This window comes from Eschrichtius robustus, chromosome 2 (genome assembly GCF_028021215.1).
Source record: "Eschrichtius robustus isolate mEscRob2 chromosome 2, mEscRob2.pri, whole genome shotgun sequence".
Classification (NCBI taxonomy): Eukaryota; Metazoa; Chordata; class Mammalia; order Artiodactyla; family Eschrichtiidae; genus Eschrichtius; species Eschrichtius robustus.
This window is the reverse complement of record NC_090825.1, coordinates 37,054,449-37,077,361: the sequence shown is the minus strand read 5'-3', so window position 1 is coordinate 37,077,361 and position 22,913 is coordinate 37,054,449. Positions and strand designations below refer to the sequence as shown.

General features: G+C 36.9%; 1 protein-coding gene across 8 annotated transcripts in view; it reads right to left on the bottom strand.

Annotated features, from left to right (window-relative positions):
* MRPS30 (mitochondrial ribosomal protein S30) overlaps positions 1–22,001 on the bottom strand; it is a 113,234-nt gene extending 91,233 nt beyond the window's left edge. For 6 of the 8 annotated variants that reach the window (XM_068535319.1, XM_068535318.1, XM_068535321.1 and 3 more), the window contains exons 1-5: positions 21,389–22,001; positions 19,843–19,988; positions 19,004–19,109; positions 17,846–18,022; positions 15,397–15,558 (exon numbers count right to left, since the gene is read on the bottom strand). In XM_068535319.1, coding sequence (XP_068391420.1) covers positions 15,397–15,558; positions 17,846–18,022; positions 19,004–19,109; positions 19,843–19,988; positions 21,389–21,983 — 1,186 coding nt within the window. In that variant the 5' untranslated portion in view covers positions 21,984–22,001. Of the gene's footprint in view, positions 1–11,246; positions 15,559–17,845; positions 18,023–19,003; positions 19,110–19,842; positions 19,989–21,388 lie in introns of those variants that run through there. The other 2 variants (XM_068535323.1, XM_068535324.1) reach the window with 2 other exon arrangements.
* Between the last annotated feature and the right edge of the window lie 912 nt (positions 22,002–22,913).

The window sequence follows — 22,913 nt, the reverse complement described above, 5'->3', positions numbered from 1 at the left end:
TAGGAAAATCTCAGTCCTCCACAAAGCTGCTCTCTTGATCATGGAATTCCAAGACATTCTACTCTAGCTTTAGGCAAACTTCAGTTTGAAGCCATAGCATTTCTAGGCTGAAAGTTATCTCATGTGTCAAGAAAACAGTGCATATGATGAAAGCAGTAATGAAGGCTTCAAAAAACTTATTATTGGTGGAGGCTTTTAGAGTTCAGAAATCCTGTTCCCGGAGCTCAGAGTTTCTTTTGTTTTTGTTTTGTTTTGTTTTTTTAAACTACAGTGGACCCTGGAACAATGCAGGTTTGAACTGCATACATCCACGTATATGCCGATTTTTTTCACTAAATACATACTACAGTACTACTGGATCCACAGTTGGTTGAATCCACAGATGCAGAACCATGTATACAAAGGGCCAACTGTAGAGTTATACTCAGATTTTGGACTGTGCAGAAGGCTGGCACCCCTAAGCCCCCCATCTTGTTCAAGGGTCAACTGTACCCGTGTTGGTTTACTAGGGCCGCCAAAACAAACTACCACAAACTAGGTGATTTAAAACAACAGAAGTTGATTATCTCACAGTTCTGGAGGCTAGGGGTCCAAAATCAGGGTGTTGGCGGGGAGGGCAGATGTTCCTCTGAAACCTGTAGGAGGGAATCCTTCTTTGCTTCTTCCTAGTTTCTGGTGGTTTACTGGCACTCTTTGGCATTCTTTGGCTTGCAGCTGCAACACTTCAATCTGCCTTTGTTGTCACATGGTTTCTCCCTCCTGTGTCTGTGTGTCTTTTTCTTGTAAGGACACCAGTCATATCAGATAAAGAGCCCACCCTACCCCAGTCTGACCTCCTAACAGATTATATCTGTAGTGACTCTTTCCAAATAAGCTCACACACTGAGGTACTAGGAGTTAGGACTTCAGTATAATTTGGGGCGGGGGGGCACAATTCAACACATAACACTACATATGTTGATAATTTGTTAAAAAGCTTGATGATGATAGACTTATTAAAATAGGATGTTCCCAAAAGATCAATGAGAACTTGTGCCTGGTCCTACAAGATAGTGTATGACCAGTTGAGTACTTATCCATTTCATCATTTTAAGTAGTTTTATAGTATTTGTCATGGGTTGAATAGTATCCCCCCCAAATTCATGTCCACCTGGAAGCTGAGAATGTGAACTTACTTGGAAATACGGTCTTTTTTTTTTTTTTTTTTTTTTTTTATTTATTTATTTTTGGCTGTGTTGGGTCTTAGTTTCTGTGCGAGGGCTTTCTCTAGTTGTGGCAAGTGGGGGCCACTCTTCATCGCGGTGCGCGGACCTCTCACCGTCACGGCCTCTCTTGTTGTGGAGCACAGGCTCCAGACGCGCAGGCTCAGCAATCGTGGCTCACGGGCCCAGTTGCTCCGTGGCATGTGGGATCTTCCCAGACCAGGGCTCGAACCCGTGTGCCCTGCACTGGCAGGCAGATTCTCAACCACTGCGCCACCAGGGAAGCCCGGAAATACGGTCTTTGAAGATGTAATTAGTTAAGGATCTTGAGATGAAATCATCCTGGATTTAGTGTTCACCTTAAATCCAATCACTGGCATCCTCGTGAGAAAAGGAGAGAACACACACAGACACTGGGAAGAAGACCATGTGAAGACAAAGCAGAAATTGGAGTTATGCTGCCATAAACCAAGGAATGCCAGGAGCCACCACAAGCTTGAAGAGATAAGGAAAGATTCTCCCCTAAAGCTTTCGGAAGGAGCATGATTCTGCCAAACCTTGATCTTGGACTTCTGGCCTCCAGAAGTGTGAAAGAATAAATTTCTGTCATTTTAAGCCACCAAATATGTGGTTATTTGTTATGGCAACTCTAGGAAACTAATGCAGTATTCCTTTTATACAGATTGGGAAAAATTTATTTCACCAATCCCTTATTGTTGAACAGTTAGGTTGTTTCCAATTAAAAGAACATAGTAAGACAGGGACTTCCCTGGTGGTGCAGTGGTTGAGACTCTGCGCTCCCAATGCAGGGGGCCCGGCTGGGTTCAATCCCTGGTTGGGGACCTGGATCCCACACGCATGCCACAACTAAGACTTCACATGCCACAACTAGGACCTGGTGCAACCAAATAAATAAAATAAATATTTTTTTAAAAAAGAGAACATAGTAAGATGCTAAAAAATGTACTTGATGAAAAGAAATGGAGAAGATATCCAAATAACCTTGAGATAGGCAATTATAAATGGGAAGAAGCTACCAGAAAAGAGATTTCAACTCAAAATAAACTTTGTCTAGTAATCAGTACAGTACAAACTGGAAAAATGGCAGCCTTGGGAGGTAATAAATCTTCAACCTTCAGGCACAGAGGGGAGTATTTGGTGCAAATGTTTTAGCGGATATTTGAGCACTGAATAGTGGGTTGAACTTGATGACCATTAAATTTCCTTTTATTCTAAAAGTTTATGAGTCTATCCCTCAGGGGATAGTGCCATGGGGGAAAATGTATGAAAGAAAAATATCACAATTGAAGAAATTTAGTGAAAGGGCAAGCTGAACCCCACACAACTCTCCAGCTCTCAAGAACATTACCATTTTGTCATTTGGAAACAGGAGGTTTAAAAAAGAAATTTAAAAAAATAATGTTAATGGCAAATCACATCTGCTGTGACAGGCTTAGAAGGAATGATTCATCGCACATTAGAGTTAGGAGGGATTTTGAAGATCTTCTTGTTCAATCCCCTCAATTTATTATATGAAGGAATTGAATTCAAGAAAAACTGAGTGGTCCTAAATCACTTAGCTAGTTAATGATATAAGCAAGACTTCAATCTAGATTTTCAGGTCCAACTGTCAAACCGATTTTAAAACTTGTTTACATTTTCAGGTAACATGAGAACTAGAATTCTCTGGCATTGTTCTTTTAAATGACATTTAAAATCCTAGTTCTGAAGGTTGCAACAAATTACACTTTACCAGAGGATAATTGTATAGATATTTTTTCTTCCTTTAGGGCTTTCCAAATACACAGATCCTTTATTTTTCCAATTATGAATCACACCCAGGTGGTGAGATATGGAAATCTTACAAATATACTGAAAGGATATAATCATCTGCGTACTTGTGAACTAGTCCAACATTAAATATATTTACGCCCACATTAGCTAATCTTAAAGAATTATCATGTTCAAGCTTTTTACAACTGAAAAAATTATGATTCTTTTTCCCCTGTAAATGAATCTGAATATTGTGGAAATTTCATGTTTAAGTATTTCTCCTTCAGTGTATAATACTGTTACTATTCAATCGCCTTTCAAAATACCCCCAAAAGACTATTCATAGAATATAGAAACTTATAGTAATTTGATAAGATGATTATGAAATAAAAACATAAAACATTGTCAACAAAAATGCATAGATATAAGGCAACAGTCCAAAATGTTAACAGTATGAGATTATTTTTCCCACTTCTCTGAGTTTTTCAAATTTTCTATAATGATTACATATTTCATATCGACAACAAAAATAATCTTATATTCTACAGATTAAAATGAAGCTAAAAAACAAAACAATATGAAAATCTGATTTTCTAAACTAAATAAAAAGCCTATCCATTCTCTACCTAAGTGGATAAAATTAATACATAGGATATGATTTGATATAAACAAAGTCATAAACCTTACTGGATGCTTCTACATCGGGATGTTAAAATATTTATCTATATGTCCCTTGGGTAGTGCATGATAAGTAACTAAACAATGTCATCGAGTTTCAAATGAATATGGGTGTTGAAGGTTGACTGATTTCATGTTAATATAGTACCTGGAATTAAGAAGTTTATTCGCCATGTTTTCCTTTTTCTTCCTAGCTTCCTGTGCATCAAGTCAAATTATGAAGAAAGTTTCTGGATTTTATTCAGTATGAATCTAGCTCGAGATCATTTTCAAACTAACATGCAACTGATAGGACCATTAAATTTATGAATTCTTAAAAAGGAGAAATACTATAATGACTTACATTATAGAGGCCTTTGCTTATCAAAGGTTACAGTAATTTGGTTTTCCAAATTACTATTTCCTCTCCAATTTTGCCAGGTGAAATTGGTCTTTCAGACATATTAATGGTTTATTCTAAAGAAAGTCTGTCAACATTAAAGAGTTTTTCCATTATAACTAAGCTGAACAAAGATAGAACACCTATGAGATAAACTAAAACTGGTTCTTAACCTCCAGTTGTCATGTTGGGTTTTTTTGGCCAACATTTAAAGAATTTACTTACTGAAATGCATGCTAATTTGAAATATATTTACAAATATCACCTCCCATGAGGTAATGGCCAATTAAAAAATAAACACCTATTTATTTAAGAAAATTGTATACTTCTCAGAAATATGATGTTTTCACCTTGAAAAATCCTGTGCAGAAAGAAAATGAGCAAGATAAAATATGTGCTATGGATAGTAGTTTATACACACACGTTTCTACTGATTATCCACTGGCATGTTATTAATCAACATCAAAAATACCAACTCAGCCACAAATTATGTATAGCTCATTACAGAGTACTACAGATGGAGTATCCACTGGCATCCAGAACAAGAAAAAGTGGGATTCCTAAATACCTAGTTTGATCCTTCATTTCCTTCCCTAACAGTCTCCTTATTTCTAAGCTCCTGTATTCAATTAACATATATCCTTATTTATCCTCTCTCCACACTACTTCCATTCTTCTGGGCATGGGTAAATATCAACCCTTCTTTATTGGTAATGGCGGAGTAAAAAAGTTTATGAAGACAACATTCATTATGGATATTTTATTCTGACTTTCCAATTCAGGAATTCTCTCTTCAGTGGTATTTATAATCTTTGGTGGGCAGACTCTAAGAATCATTGGTCCCCAATGATTCACACCTCCTATTCATGACCTTGTGCAATCCCCTCCCCTTGGTCATGGACTGGACACAGTGACTTGGCCTTCTGACCAACAGTCTTGTTAGCAAACTCTCTCTATATGCTCTTTCTATTGTAAGCTGCTCTAGTGGAGAGGCCCATATGGCAAGGAACTGAAGGATGTCCCTATCCAATGGCCAGTAAGGAACTGAGGACTTCAGTCCAACAACCTGCTTGCAACCACACAAATCTGAAGCAGATCTTTCCCTAGCTGAGCCTTCAGATGACACCCTTCCCCTGACCGATACTTTGATTGCAGCCTTGTGAGACTCTGAATCAGAGAACCCAATTAAGCCATGGCTGAACTCCAGACCCACAGAAACTGTGATAATAAATGTATGTTGTTTTAAGAAGCTAAGTCTGCAGTTATATGGTATGCAGAATAGATAACTAATACAATGTTTTGTGTTCTTAATTTTGTTTACTGTTTTGTTTTTCTAGTTCTTGAGTATTTGGCTCTTTTACAAATCTGCAATGACATTTTTTATAGTTTCCAGTTCTAAACTGAAATTTTCAATCTTTTATTCTATCTCCTTGAACATAGTAAACATTAATTTTAAAGTCTATTTCACAATCCAAATATTTGATGCCCCTTTGGGTCTGTTTCTATTGTCTATTGTTTCTGCTGATTTTCACTCTGACTGTCTTTCTCCTCTTGTGCCCAATTATTATATGGATATATTGTATTTGAAAAAGTTTTGTAGAAATAATTTGAGACCTAGGAACATGTTCTCTTTCTCCAAACTTGCATCTTTCAGATTCCCAGGGCACCAGAAATCTCAGATCATGTTAATCTACTTTCAAAACTTCAGATTTTTCTAAGCTATCTAGTTGGCTCAATTCTAAGCTATATTCTATGTGAATGGTTTACTTCCAGTTCACCTTTATACCTTGAATGTGATCCTTCAGGGTCTCAAACCAAGGAATTCTACCCAAGTCCCAAACTTGGAGATGCCGTGCTATAACTTCTGTCCTTCTAATCTCACAAGACTATTAAAATTCTACTCAAACTTTCAGTCTCCTCTTCTTGGTTAACAAATTCCCCCTCCAGAGCAAAGGCAGACCCAAGACTAGGTTCACCTTTCTGGATTTCCGTTTTCTTCCTGATATCAGTCTGGCAATTACTCACTACCTTGTTACCTCTCTAATTGCCTTCAAGTGGATATTTGTTATATTTAGTCAGATATTATAGCAGGAAGATTGAACCAAATAATCTAGTCCACCATTTTGGGACACAGAAGTCAAAGGTTTCTTTTGTTTCTGTTTTTGTTTTTTAATGGGTTACTTCACAGCTTTCTAACGAGTCTGTGTTTGACCACCTTTTGGGCATCTTCTCTAGTCTGATAAGGGCTCAACTCTGTAAGAGCATCCTAACTATTCTTCCACAACTGGGGAGGGTGATACTGTAGACAACCCAACATAGACTATAAAGGGAAACAAAATACTCCATATAGTGTCCAAATATTCTCTGGTTGCCAACTTTGGTTCTGTGAAAACAGACAAAATTTCTCCCAACCTCATGATCAATAAACTGTCAAAACAAAACAAATCAGGTTTCACTTTGCCTTTCATTCAGCAAAAGAGGTAGGGAACAGAAGTTCATGTATTTTGCCAGGTAACTAATATATCTTCTTTCACTCAAAGACCAGGTTTCACTTAATTATCTCAAACGAAATTGAACGCCTCATTTGGATTCAATTTATCATTAATGTACATTGATAGAAAACTGAGATCCTAAAACCTGAAAAGTAAATATAAAGGTTGAATTTTACCACTAGTAATACAAGTTCTTAACGGTAATCTGGACCTCAGGGGTCATAAACTCAATGCCTTAGAGACAAAACATTTAACAGAAATTAGTGAAGCATGACCGATGATGTTGGTCAAGAGAGTAAAAATGAGGAGTGGGTGGTGGGGGGACTGGGACAAACTGGAGAGAGTATGTCCCCTCTAAAGGGACCCAGAGCAGACAAGTTCCAGAGCCTGTCTATTGTTAACACAAAAGAATGTAAACCTAGAGTCATCAGATTTTACTATTTTTCAAAAGAACTTGAAACCTGGATGTTTTAAAACCTCTCTCCCTTTTAATGTTGCCAATTAAGACAAAAAACCTGCACCATCTGTGGTAAAGATGAATGACATAAACAGAACTCAGCTGCTAAACTAAATTATCCCTGATGTACATTCTGGCTTTAAATCCTGCCCACCTTCTTTATTAATGATTAATGATTAATTACTGATTAAGAGAGAAAACTTATTGGAATGCTTCAGAAGATCCTAATAAAGTGCTTATAACAAAAGTACTGTTAGTTTGCAAATAAAAGTCAAGTTTTACATGAACTGAAGACCCAGAGAAATACTTTCCAAGTGGCTAAACATCATGTAAGCTTTCATTTTCCTAAGATCATGACAGATTTTAGTAATTCAAACCTAGAATTAAAATGATAAAAAGTACAGGTAGCTAATTTATAATGTTATTTGGTTACATATTCCTGCAGTATAGACCTCTACAAGATGAATAAGGCCATAAGGCCATAGCAAAAATGAATATGGCAATTCCCATTTTATATATATATGTACCACATCTAACAAATGCTAAAGGTGTGAATATCTTTATATCAATACACAACTTTTATAAAAACATTCTGAGGGTGTTTGTTTGAATTAAAATATTAAAGCATCAAGTTTATAATCATTTACACAGTTATCTATTCAAAAATAAAAGATGGGGGCTTCCCTGGTGGCACAGTGGTTAAGAATCCGCCTGCCAAGGCAGGGGACACAGGTTCGAGCCCTGGTCCAGGAAGATCCCACATGCCACGGAGCAACTGAGCCCGCGAGCCACAACTACTTAAGTCCACGTGCCACAACTACTGAAGCCCACATGCCACAACTACTGAAGCCCACGCATCTAAAACCCATGCTCCACAACAAGAGAAGCCACCGCAGTGAGAAGCCTGTGCACCGCAAAGAAGAGTAGCCCCCGCTCGCCGCAACTAGAGAAAGCCCGTGCGCAGCAACAAAGACCCAACATAGCCAAAAATAAATAAATAAATAAATAAAAATTTAAAAGAATAAACAAAAATAAAAGATGGCTACTTTCTTCTGTCTTCAGCTTTTCTAAACTGGTTAATATATAAGTTTTTGCTATATGTCACCGATTTAAAACTTCATTTATTTTGTCCAAAAACTAAAAAGGTAAAAAAAAGTGATATCCCATTTGCATGTATCAACTTGGACTTCCCATCAATTCAATTCATTTCTAGAGAACACTACTTGAGTTTTAAATCCAATGGCAGTTCCTTTACATAATTTTAAAAACAAATCATCTCATAACCATAACTTTCTTTTAAAGATGCAAAAAGCCAAAAATACAACCTACACGTTAAACCCCAAACTTATGTCCAAACTACTATAAAAGTTTCAAAAGCCAATTTCAAGCATCAAAAGTTAATTACAGAAATTTCCAAAGTGAAATGCAGAATTCTATAGGATGACAAAGAACACAAAATGTAATCAAGACCGGAGGCAGAATTCCGTATTTTTACATAGAGGGAAAGAAACAAAGAAATGTGATTGAGAAATGGAGCTTAATTTTGTTCTAAGGATGACATCCAGAACATTATTTAAAGCAGGCTAATTATGAGAATACTCTTAAAGTTACATAGTCTTATAAGCTATATTTAATGAAGAGATAAGCTTATTTGGATAGTAACTATTGCTGAATTTTAGTCTACAGTGTGCTTATTACACACCAAGACAGTGATCACGTCTGTACATTTGGAATATCATTACCTATAATTCTCACCCTTTGTGGAGTCTTATTAGTCCCTGCTTTTTATTTTGTACTGTTATTGTTGTTTGTCTTACAAAATTTTTTTTACCAAACTTTGGAATACTAAGGCCTTTCATGAGAAATTCAACCTTGTCCAATCAAATACTGGCCAATGTCAATGTTGTTCACCTGTGGATCTTTGCTTTCTATTCTCAATATTCTCTGTAGCAATTTTTTCCCTTTTATTTTCTTTTTCTTTTTTCCTGCCTCTGTCCAAAGCAACGATTTTTTTTCTGATTTCTGTAATAGTAAATGATTCTGTAATAGTAAATAGTAAATAGTAAATCATTAAAAAATGATTGTGCCTAACATATTTTATGTGAATTAACCGTACCTCACATTTAATTTAAGCATTATCCAAAATGTGCTAGAATTTAATATAAAATGCAATATGCATAGCAATTAACTTGACTGGTCTATTAAAATATCTCAAGAAAAAAATCTAAGGTCTTTGTACCTAATAAATAAGTTTTCAGTTTATAGGGATCAACTATTTAGAATAAGTTAAATATACGTATGATGAAACTTATGTGAATTTTATTGAACGAACTTTTCTTAAATAACAAATGTACTCAAGAAATGCTTTTCCAAATACAATTTCACAATAAAGTTGTTTATGATGGAGTACAATTTGACATAAGACGGTGGTTTCATATTAGAGTCCGTTCAGGAAAGAGAACTAGTTTCTCTAATTTAAGTGAATTTTTTTATTATAAAAATAATATGTATTTTCTGGGAAATTTATGAAACTGAAAAATCACCCTAATTTTAATCACTCAGACCCATTCAGTTACAATGGTGATGTTAACAGTTCAGATATGAAACACAAAATTGAAATAGAATTGCAATTTTGAATGTGCTTATAAATATATTTAAATCCATGAAACTTGGTAAGGTCATCTAAGGAAAGATGGTGGATAAAAAAAGATGGAGTCTAGAGCAGAAGCCTGAGGTATACCAATATTTAAAGAAAGATCAGAGGAAGAACAGCAAAGGGGAATGTGAAAGAATGGTCAAAGAGATAGGAGGAAAATGGAGTATGTTTCATTGAAGGCAATAAATGACACCACTTCAAGAATGAAGGGGTGGTCATCCACGCCAAATGTGACAAATGTACTGAGTGAAGTAGTCAGAGACTGTCCAGTGATTTTACTACGTGGAGGTTGATGATTATCTGTGCTGAAAAGCAGTTTCAGAGGAACCCAAGACAGACTGGAGCTATATACCTCATGAGACTCAACTAAAAAATTCCTGATTTAATGAGCTAATTAAACAGGGCTTTTACCAAATAAATATATAGCAGTCAACAACAGCTATTACAAAGCCTTTTTTGAAGCTATAAAAAATAACTGAAATTAAAAAAATTCATTCACAGTTACAGAAACATCTAGGCATGGAAATCTTCATAAAGAAAACTGTAACTTTGCTGAGATACGAAAAGTGCAAATAAATGAGGAGATATACCTGATTCCAAACTAGAAAGACTGACTACCTTAAGTTCATTAATTCACATCTATTCAACAAACTTTGGAGTGCTTGCTTGTACGATTCTAGGCACCTGGAATGAATCAGCAAACCACACATAAAGGTCAAAGCTGGCAGTCTTACCTGAGTTCAGTGGGAACATCAGTTATTGTTCACCATTAAACATAAACTGGGGGTTGACTAACATAAAACTCTTATTAAAATATCCTTCTATTAATACCCATTTTTCTTTGCTTTTTTAACCAAGAGTAAGAAGTTTATCAAAAGCCTTATTTTTTTCCTTTGAACTACTGATGTTAGCTATTAGCATATTTCCAAACATCAATCTGGTACTGAAGTTCCATGATTAACTCTACCCTATTAGGGTAGATTTTTTAATTACTGTTGAAGTTGGTATGTGGCATTTCATTTGGAGTTTCTGCATTCATATACAAATGTGCATTTAACCTGTATGTTTTTAGAGATTTTTTAAAAAATTGGGATGAGTTAATAAGATGAATTGGGTAGCACTCCAAACTTTAGTTTTGTTTCATGGAAATTTTAAAGAATTCACAGATAAACTGTACTGCTCTGGATCCTTGTCGGAAGGTATCTTAGAAATATTTTCAGTTTCTTCCATGGTCCATTTAAGCTTTCTATCTTTATCATTTTGTTTATATTTCTCAGCAGAAAATGTCCAAATTTGTTATACATAGCATTTTCCTATCTATCTAGAGCCTCCACCAAGTATATTACTTCCCCTTTTCCAATTCTCAATGTTTTCTTTTCTCCTCTTGATTAGATTTACTAGAATATTAACTCACTGACATGGGAGGGGCTAGGATAAAGAACCAGTTAGTGCATCTACTTGTCAAGTCTGCTTTCTCTTCCAATTCAGTCTTCTACATTTATATTTTCTTCTTCTGATTTTCTTTAGTTTGTTTTTTTAAACTCTTCTAGCAAATACAGATTTTATTTTCTTACTTTACATAAACACGTAACTTTATAAATTTGCCACTAAGTATACTAGTAAACAGGCATCAAATCAAATGTAAGACAGCAAAAAGCAAGATATGATGCTCTCCCAGAGTTCTGAGATTAGTGAAAATTTCTCTGAACTTCATGTTTTATCTTTTAAAATATATGTGGCTTTTCCCATTCTACTCCATGTGTTTTAATACAAAAACAAAAAGTATTAAAGCAAAGTTACTTGACAACTGCAAAAGGAAGAGATATGTTTATTCAGTGATTCTCTCCTACAGCACCTTCCTGCATCCTTAGGAGTAAATGTATTCAGAATAACTTTGGCTATATCCCACTAGCTTTTATAAGCAGGATTTGTATTTTAGTCTAACGTTTTACTTACACTAATACAATGCTTTCCTGCTCAAAGCATAGGAAAGGAAGAACTGTCCAGATCATATAAAAATACATCTGACAAAAATGAAAAGGCAAGTAAGATAACTAGCTCTCACTTTTAGATTGTGATATAGCTCTGGGAGTGTTTGATTTTTATATTGAAAATTCTGTCCAGGCAATAACCATTGAGGAATATACTTTTATTTTCAAATGATTAGGTGTTCCTGGTTTAAAACTATACTAACGATTTCTGGGTATACCGCAGCGTGGATAGAGTTTACGACCTATATGATTCCCGCTTTTAAGAATTTCCTAACACTTTCTGTGGTCTAATAAATGACTTTGTATACATGTGCTACCACATTTTAAACGATCTATTCTGTTTGTAAGATACCAAATTATATTAAGTCACCTTTACTCATTATTCCTCATTTTTAGTTACTCCAACTTCTCAAGACTAAGACTAACATTTCGTACACTGATTACAGTTTATGACATAAAATGACCTTTTAACACTAGATTTCTTTTCTTGCCTTGAATTGTTTGAAATTATAGGTACTAACCCTGATTTATGCTTACTTTTGCCTGATACGACTTTGTGTACTCATTACATTTATTCATTTTGATTCCTCCATTCATTGGTTCCTCTATTAAATCATGTGCTAATCAACTGCAATATATTTTTGATGAATTTATAAGAGACTTGGGTGTTCTAACATTTTTTTCAATTGTCCTAACCTATCTTTATCTTGACTAATTTAGATTTCTTCTGATGTAATGTTTCCCCCAGAAGTCTAAACACTGCTACACTGTTTCCAAACGTTCAGTGTTATATGTAGATGGGACACCAATTAGATTTTGTTTCTTAGTAAATAATTTTTTTCTCGAAATGCTTTCAGACTACACCCTACTTGGGTAAAGCAAGTTACCACCTACTTCCCAGGTAAATCTTGAACTTTTCACCTTCATTCACAGATCTATCCACTTACTGTCCTGTTTTTGGAAAATGTCATCTATCAAGGACCAATTCAAATGCTACTTGCTCCAAGGCACATTCCTATGATTCATATCAGTCAGTATTAACATTTCCTTTATCTAAATTTATACCACTGATACACTGCTGTAGCACTGACTACATCTATAGTGTATTACTGGGGAATATCTACCACAGGCTCTGGAGTCAGACCACCTGGGCTCAAATTCTAATCCTGCCACTTTCTAGCTGTGTGACCTGCAATAAGCTGTTGGGCTCTCTATGCCTGTTAACTCACCAGCAAAATGAGAATAACAGTCCCTAGCTCACAAAATGGTTGTGATGATTAAGTGAGCTAATATCGGTAAAATATCTAGACCATGCTCTAGAATATAGTAAGTGCTCTATGAAGTCCTGACATGTACGTACAGGTGTGTATGTGTGATGTGTGTGTTGTCCACTATTGGTAATGAGAAAAATTGTTGTGAAACAATGAAACAGGTGCTACCATAGAGGAAGAAGTATTCAAAGGATGGGACAATCAATTACAATCTGTTTAGGAAAAGAAAAGTATTTCAACTGAACCCTCGATATTTTAATTACATAATATTTTAAAAGCACTTTCATATACACTAGCTCATTTCATCCTTAGACAACTTTGTGAAATTATTTTGTTTTATGGAAGCAAAAATCAAGGATGGTAACTCAAATTGCCCAAGGTTCAATTAGTTAGAAGGTGAGAGCAAAGATTAAGAGATATATTTTATTTGGAGCTTGATATGGTTGTTCCCTCTATACCTGCATTTTTCTATGAAGGATGAATGAGAATGCAACAGACAGGTTGGAATAAACAGGACCAAGGGTAGAAAACAGTATTCCAAGCTTTGGAAACAGCTTAAATAAAAGAATGGTGGAGTGAAATTACATGGCATTCTGCAAAAAGTGAAAGTAAAGATGGAACACTTAGCACAATGCCTTGCAAAGGTGGCACTTGCCTGAACTGAATTACAACTTTCAAATAATATTCCTTCAGTTTAGCAATCATTTGTAGTAAACGATCCCTTCTAGCTGAGGCATCTATTCCATGTAACTGTGACCTCTGTTTTGAAAGAGCGGGAGGAAGGGAGGGAAGGAAGAAGGAAGAAAGAAAAAACAGCATTTGTCATTAACTACAGTAAATAATGGATTATTTTTAGATATTTACAGCAGGAGTTTATATCAAATCGTAAGTGTTAGCATGGTTATACAAAGGTAATTAGGGGAATTGCCTGGTGGTCCGGTGCTTCCACTGCAGGGGGCACAGGTTCAATCCCTGGTCAGGGAACTAAAATCCCTCATGCCACACAGCACGGCCAAAAAACAACAACAACAACAACAAAGGTAATCATCTTTTCTCACTAAAAATAGTTTGAACGAACCTTAATCCTCAACAAGATTAACAATTTTACCGACAATAGATTTTGAAACATAACAAACCTAGTTTTCCAATCTTTGGGATAGAACAAATGAAACTAGCAGAAATATACTAATGTTACTTCTAAGCTCTAAGGAACCTAAGTTGCATATAATTCATCAGTTATATTATTAATCATCTGTGAAAACTTATTAAAGTCACTTTAACTCCTCTGTGCCAGTTTCCTATATGTGCAAAATACTGTTCATGTTTTGAAGGGGTTTGTGTAGGGTTTTCAAACTCTATATGATATTATTATAAAAAATTAAAAAGAAAAAATATAACAAAACATCTAAATATTCTCAAGCACTGAACTGTCTTTAGATTACTTTTAAAACCACAGAAAACTGAGCAGGACCTGCAGGGCCTTCCAGGGTACAGAACCCCCATATCCCCTGCCTCTTGTTTGTAGAAAAGCTTTAGCCTCCAAGGCCTTCCCTGAGTTCCAAACAGCAAATTTAGTCAGAGAAATGAGACAATGCAGAAACAAAGGAAAATAGTCAAGCAAGACAGAATACCAGTTTAGCCATAAAACAAAGTCAAAAGACCTTTAGTTCCTCCTTGAGGGCTATAGATAATATTCTGAGCCATATCCTTCAGTTGTTTATTATAGATACTAAAATTCTCACCACGTAGAAAAAGTTAACTACATGCTGACCACAAGCACGTACACCCCAGCCAGGTTGGAACCGGAAGGTTGATTAATGTTGACTCCCGAAATACCACCTGGTTATCTCATTACCAACAAGTCAGAAGACTGTCCACAAGCTTATCAGGCACCCTGCTTCCCCCTTCCCTAGCATAAAAGAAGCTAGAGTTCTACCCTGAATTAAAATAATTCTTTAGGATGTTAGTCCGCCATCTTGGCTCACTGGCTTTCCAAATAACGTCGTTTTTCCTTGCGCCAACACCTTGTCTCTCAAATTACTGGCCTGTCATGCAGTGAGTGGTATGCAGCAAGTAGTACGAGCTTACACACACAATTAATACCAGGTATTGATGACTGCTCAATTAGTCTCATCAGTTTGTCACATATAAGTAAAATTATTTTTAATCGACATACTGTATCTAAAATTAAATCCTTTAGTGATGTATTTTGAGCCAAATGAAAGGTCTAATCAGAGGTTAACATAAGAAATATTTGTCTCAAAATCAGTACATTTAATATTTGACAGAAGTCTCATTATCAAAATTCCTTGCATTGTTCCTTCAGTGAAATTTAAGTATTCCCAAAGTCTCGAATCAAATGTTCTTTCTTAGTTTACCAACAGCTGTGATTTGTCTTCTTTTGGTCCATTCAGTAGGAAGTGAACTATCTGAAGTAAAACATCATCATTAAAACCTTTCACATCATTATCTTCGATTGTTTCATAAAGAGGCTTACTTTGTGTCCCCCAACATATATTTTTACGAGGGTTATTTTGATCAGCTTGTGCAGTCAGCGCCAAAGTGTTTAACTGGTAGCAGAAAAAGGAGAAGTATTTTCCATCTGTGATCACACCCTGGGAGACAAAAGGTCGAGTAACGTCTGCTTCACTCCAGAATCCTGTAGAAGAAAGCTATGCTGAAACTTACATACAGAATATATTTTACCAAAACAAAACACATTAGAGGGTATAAAATACCTCCTAAAACCTATATATTTTACCTACCAAATTCCTAAAGATCTCAAAGTTTTCCCTATCTTCTCCATTCTAATCCTATATTCCATTTCTGCATCAAGAACTATTTCCTTCCTTCTACTATCCCCAAAGTTCATGATACACCTTTTCAACAACTTTGGACTTCATCAGCTTTCAACCTTAACTCACTTCATCTAAGAAGAGCAGCAAGCTCTATCTATGCAGATCTCTCCTACATCTGGTACTAACCACATGATTACTCACAACCTCAAATATGTTCAAATTTTCCTTATACCAGCAGCATCTAACACCCAATAACCATTACTGCCATTTACTTCACCAAATCTAACAAAAAAACGCCCTTCAGAAAAAAACTTGACTTTCTAAGAACTTAAACCATGTAGTTATTAGATGAATTCTGTGTCTTAATTTATAATTCAAAATTGATTTTATGAGTTGCTTTCATTTTGCCTAGTGTATTTTACGTCATCATAAGGTTCCAGGATATCTTAATACCTTTACTACTCAAGTTTTCTGGCTGCTTCTTGTTCCAGACTGACTGGCTTTAATACTTTTAAATCCAACTGCCAGGGCCAAGGAGTAACTTATGAATTTTGCCACTCATATTTTATATCAGCTTTAATGAAAATAGCCAATAAACAGTATTGTTAAAATATAGAATTATACTGTGAAAAGAAGTACTTTATCTTTTATGAATAAACAATGCCATTCTAGTATCTTCAAGAAAGTTTCCTTCTACTTTTTCTGATTCTGTCTACTCCTATTCCTACTTTATCCATTTATTTCTATTACAAAAACCTAAGTCAACAATTGTGGGGCTTCCCCTGTGGCTCAGTGGTTAAGAATCCGCCTGCCACTGCAGGGGACATGGGTTCGAGCCCTGGTCCGGGAGGATCCCGCATGCTACGGAACAGCTAGGTCCGTGCGCCACAACTACTGAAGCCCGCATTCCTAGAACTCCACAACAAGAGAAGCCACCACAATAAGAAGCCGGCACACCGCAACGAAGAGTAGCCCCCGCTCGACGCAACTAGAGAAAGCCGGCGCGCAGCAACGAAGACCCAATGCAGCCAAAAAACAAACAAAACAAATAAATAAATTTAAAAAAAAAAACAAAACAATTGTGAGTGTAAGGTTAAAATATATATAAAGGAAAAAGGTGAGCCTGGCAGCAATTAAATCTGTATTAAAATTCCTCACGGATGCTTATATAGGAGTAATCTAGGTATGTATTGTATTTTAACAAAATCCAAATGCTTCACAATGGGCTGGCTCTACAAGTCCTCCATGGCATGCCTCCAGCTTCCTCTCTCTCACTCCCTATCGCTTTCCATTCTCCCCCTCCCTTTCTTCATCAGCCTTCATGTTGTTCCTTCAACACTTCAAGCCCGTTCCTAGCTCAGAGTTACTTGCCATTCCTTTTGCCTAGAAGTGTCCTTCCCCCAGGTTTGTGCAAAGGCAGCTCCTCACCATTCAGGTCTCTGTTCAGATGTAATTTTTTTAGAGACCTCCCCTGAATTAACTCTGTTTAAATAGATTCTGCCCCATGCCTCATTTATACCTGCAACCTATGAATCATTCTACCCCTCATCTAGTATAGCCTCTCCAGAGTAACATCACTAGCTAAAAATGCTACATGTTTATTATCTTTTACTCTCCTTACTATAACATAAGCTCCAGGAGAGCAGGATCTGTCTCTCTCACTCAACACTATATCTCCAAGGCCAAAAACACCTGGTATGTAAAAACCATAAGCCAGGAACTGAATAAACAGTCTCCTCACTCACACCCTAGATATGGCCTTCAAAGAAGTTATACATCATAACTGTGATTTAATCTAAAATTTAATCCATGAAAGCATTTCATTTTCTAGTTTCAGAAAGCTGCTGTCATCTACAGAGCTGACTCAGTTAGGTAGTCTTTGAAATGCTTGAGAACATCATCAGAAAGAAATACATTCACACAAAAATGGTCAAAGTAAAAGATCAGAGTAACTACCAAAGTGCCACTTACCAACTACAAATGTAAAATATTTAATTATGGACTTTAAAACAACTGCATTTTTGTGCCAATGCAAAAGTTTTCAGAATGTGAAGATTCAGCCTACATTTTAACCCAAGGAAAACAATTTGATCTATTAAATTCTTAAAATGTCTTCCAATAACTATAATGCCATAAAACTAGTTTTACCTTGATACATAGCCTGTGCTCCGGTCCAAGCAAAAAGGCTTGCAATAGCATTAGCTCTAAAAACAACTTCTATCTGATTGGCACAGTTTTGTTTCAAGAGCCTTTCCCTTTTTAATTTGTCAGGTAGCAGATGAAACTGGGTATGTCCATAACAGTGTGGATCTGCTGTCTTTGTCCCTGAAGAGCAAAATAAAAACACTTCAGATGAAATACGCAAGTAGAATATCTGGAGCACATGTCCTCAGTATTTGCTTCAAGGCTATCTGTCTCCTCTACTCATTATGTGATCAGCATTCAAAATACACAAATGGAAAGCTTGGTTTACTTATTTATTTTATTGATTATAATAAATTTCACCTGAAAGTACAATCTGCTAGCTATCATCAGCTCACTATGACATAGGATAAGTCAAAAGAATATATGTAAAATTTATTTTAAATTCCCTATTATTTCAGTTTTCTCAAACTCCTCGGTCATCGTTAGGAGTTTTGTCATTCTGCTGGTCATAATCACCAAAGGATACAAATGCTTCATAACTTTAAAAACTTCCTTTATAATGCTGACATTCTTGGTTTTAGTGGTTAAGTCTTTTCAACCAAAAGTTCCCCATAATTCACTGTCTAAGACCACAGCAACTGAGAATGTACTGATAAAACAGTTCTGGAGGACCAGCAGAAAGCTGCTTTCTTAAAAATCTTCCTCAATCAGCTAGGAATTAATAAACAAAGAAAAAATAGCCAAAGTATAAGCTGCATGAGCACAGAGATCAGGCCTTATTAATTTTTATATTCCTGATGGTTATCAGTGTGTGGCACAAATGGGAGGCTTTTGTTAAAAAAAAGCCAATCACTACCTCAAATCCAGTTCTTACCTGTTTACTTTTGAAAAAACACAAATTACTTTTCTATATAAATAATAAATCAACAAAGCCTAATAAACATAACTATTTGTTAGAGTTAAATACTGTTAATTCAGTAGAAACAAGTAAAATTTTAAATGGCAAGCTGAAAGAATATTTTCTATCCTATTTTCATGCATACTGCAACCTGAGATGAATTACATTGCTTACAGACTATCTGAACCTCTTGGTCATCAAGAACTAATTATGCAAATTTGCACAGGACACTTTGAACTCATTTATTAAAAGAGGAAACTTACCAATAAATATGGTATTTTCATACTGCCGTTTGAATAATGGAAGTTTGTCTGGCTTACAATTCATAACAGGGACTTCTACAGGTACAGAATAATCCAGCGGCACAAACTTAAAGAAAAAGTCATAAGTGAATTCACAGCAACACTAGCATATGTTTTAGTCACATTCTTAATAGATTTAAAAATCTTAAAAATGAGATGATTTTACAAAATGATTTAACACTACCATCTAGTGATGGGTCAAATCCAGCCAGCCACCTGTTTTTCCAAATAAAGTTTTATTGGAACACAGTCATGCAAATTCATTTACCTATGGTACACAGCTGCAGTTACATGATAAGAACTGAGAATGCAACAGAGACTTATGGCCCCCAAAGCCTAAAATATTTATTATCCGGACCTCTGCAGAAGAAATGTGCCAACCTCTGACATGGACACACAGATGACACTCAAAACACACTTGTTTTCTCCAAAAGAAGTGTATACACGTAAGATGACCAGCTTATAGCTGTAAAAATGCCTTGATTTATAATTAGGTAGGGTAGTTTACCGTAAATTACAATCATAAACTATTATCAGTATTTTCATATTAAAAAAAAGATTTGTATGGTCCTAAAAACTGAGGACTTAATCCCACTTAAAACAATTATTTGACCTCTGCAAAATATACATACTATAGCAAGTTAAAAAGCTGAAAAAGAATTTCAGCTGAGATATATTCCAAATACACTTGAAAGAAAAGGGTTCTATCCAAAACTTTGTATCCTACGTAGGCCATTACCTAGCCTGCTATGACAGTTCCTCCTCAACTGTCAACAGAAACATATGCAATAAATCCTTACCTCGGGTAGTTGTTTGGATATTCGAATCTGGTTGTGTGGTTTATCATTTATTTGGTATCTCAAAGCATCAACTCGACCTTTCCGATGACCACGAGGAATAATTTCTTCACCACGCAACCAGTAAAAGTGAACTGGGCGTTTACAATCTATCAAAAGATATTCAAAAAATTTTTATCTGATAATTTAGATGAATTTAGTTATTGTCAGAACACCAAACTCAGCAATACAGAACTCAAGAATGACTGTGCTAACTGAAAATACATCAAAAATTACTCTTTGATGTAAGATATAGAGTCTGCATTATGTAATAACTTAACTTAAACAGTCACAACTTTAATATAACGCTCAAACCTTTATTGTCTACTTGTGCCACGCTACACTAAGCACTGTAACCAAAGAGGTTTCTCAGTTAAGAATAAACATAAAATAAGACCAACAGCAGCATCACTCACCAGAAATAAAAAGTTTACTAAGAGTCAGAGGTGTCTTATGAATTACTAATTCAATCTTCACAATAACTCTCAAAGGTATGTATAACTGTTATCATCTCCATTATATAGAAGAGGAACCTGGGTTTTGACGAGATTGTCAACTTTCCCAGGCCATCAATCATGAGCAAAGTCTGTGACGCTTCTCTCAAGACCACTTCATTCCCAACTGGGAGGGAAGAAACAAGAACACTACAAGACTCCGTTGAGCACACACCTACAGTCACAGTAACGTTAATTCAATAGATATTTATTAAGATACCTACTGGGTGGCAGATATAAAATGATGAACACTTCAGAAACACCCATTTTTAAAACTGCCTATCCATTCATTATTTTTCATGCCTGCATGTAACAGTAAAACAGAAGTTGCTGATTGTTTCCTGGGAACCCAGAATGGCTGGGTTTGAAGCCCGTCCTCCAAATCTACCAGCTGTAAGCTCTTTAACTAGATACATTTTACGTTTCTGTGCCTTGGATGGATCTGTTTGTTTTTTTCATTTATAAAACAACGCTGCCTACTGTAAAGTTACTGTGAGGATTAAATTTGGCACATACAAAATTCAGAGCAGGGCCAGGCACATAGAGAGTACCGAATATACGTTAGGTATTTTAATCAATATCGCCTTTAATCTTAACAGTTCTATCTATGACCAAGTAGTACTATTATCGTATTCTCATCTTGAAAATGAGAAAAACTAGGCCAAAATCGGTTTATAAACTAACATAAGGTCAGTAACTTTTTGGTGGAAGAGCTAAAAGGCAACCCCAGGCCTGTCCCGCTCTCCAGGAGCCCCTTCTCTTTAACCAACACTTGTCTGGACCTTCACAAAGCAGAGTCCTGGAGGCCTTAGGCTACTTAGCCTAGGGCTGTACAGTGAGTAGGTGGCAGCACAGGCACGAGAACCCAGTCTCCGGACGCTGTGGCCAGCCAGGAGCGAAAGAACTAGGAAAAAAACCTAACCAAGCAGAAGAAAGGAAGAGGGGGCAAATCTGGCGCAGAGAGGTCCCCTACCATCCCCACCTCCCCCGCCGGCAATGGCGGGCCCGAGGCTCACCGAGGGCGGCGGCAGCCAGGGCTGGATTGCGAGCGCTGAGCAGGCCCGTGAGGGAGGCAACCAGCTGGTCCAAGAAAGGCGAAGCGATGGCCTCACGTTCCAGGTAGAGCGGCACACGCTTCTTGCGCCGCAGAAAGAAGTGCTCCTGCAGGAGGCAGTCACAGGCGGCGGCGCGCAGGGCCGCTACGTCCAGAGCCGGCGCGGGCTCGGTATCGGGCTTGGCAGGCGGCGGCGGCGGCGGTAGGCCCGACAGGAACACGGTCTTGGTAAAGCTCTGGTACCAGCGGTCGGCGTTCAGGGCGAAGGTCTGCGGGTAAACTACGTACTTCATGAACTGCATCTTGGTGAGGATTCGCAGCTTCTCGTCCACCGACTTGGCCGCGTGCACCGTGGCCTGCCATCGCTCCACTCGCCGCTGCCGTGCCGCCTTGCTGTCGGCAGTCAGAGAGGCTACGAGCGGCGGGTAGCGCGCGACTGGGGCCGCCGCGACATCTGGGCCGGTCACTTCGGGAGCCGTGACGGCGGCCCCGGCCGCGGTGTGCAGTGACAGCCCTGGACCACGGAGCACAAGCCTCCAGCACCTGGCCGCCGCCATGTTTGCTGGGGTTCCCGACCCAGAGGTCAACTTCAGCAATTGTCCCCGCCTTCTTGCAGTAAGAACCAATCGGAAAGCCGAATCTGAGCCAGGCTTGGGGAGGACGATTCTCAGTGGGCTTGAGAAATCTTACGTCATTATCTCCTAGCCAATCAGATAGCTTCTTCAACTTACTTTATCGTGAACCGAAGAGTTTGTTGCTGAAAGGAAGAACTCGTGCGCCAATAGGTTTTCCGCGGATGTGGCGGGGAGGAGTGAAACTTTTGAATAGAAGATGCTGCCTGTTTAGGACCAGGGCAAACTTTTTGCCAGAAAGCCTTTAGGAGTACTCTGCACCGAAACCTCTGGCCCTTGGCTAAATTTACTGGTTTCATTTATGGATATCACATCACTTTTCTATTTTAGTTCTTGGGGTCGAGTCCTGTTATTGAAAATACTGTTCTAACATGTTTTTTGATACATGCTTATTTTTTAAATGATGCAAGCATCATTCATAGATGACTAGTGCTAATTTTGGGGGAAATAATTACATATATATCTCTATGCTAGTTGATACATAGTTTGTTTAATGATAACAATTTACAAAAAGAGGAATATACTTTTACTTGGATCTAATTTAAAAAGGGAAATAAATTAAAAACTACCAAAGAATTGTATTTAAATTTTGCTTTGTGTTAAAACCAATTATTATTTTTAACATGAATTGGTTCCTACTAATCTGTGAGCTGCTCGAGGTAGGGACTGTTTTATTTTTGATCCTCAGTGGCCAATCAGCCTTGCATAGTGGGTACTTACCAAATATCTGCTGAAAAAGCTCATCTAAATCACTAAAAATATAAGCTCATTTCAGGTGATCTAATTTATTGACTCTCATTCCTATTATAATCAGGAACTGGAATATTATTTGGATTTATTGCAATAGTTCTTGAG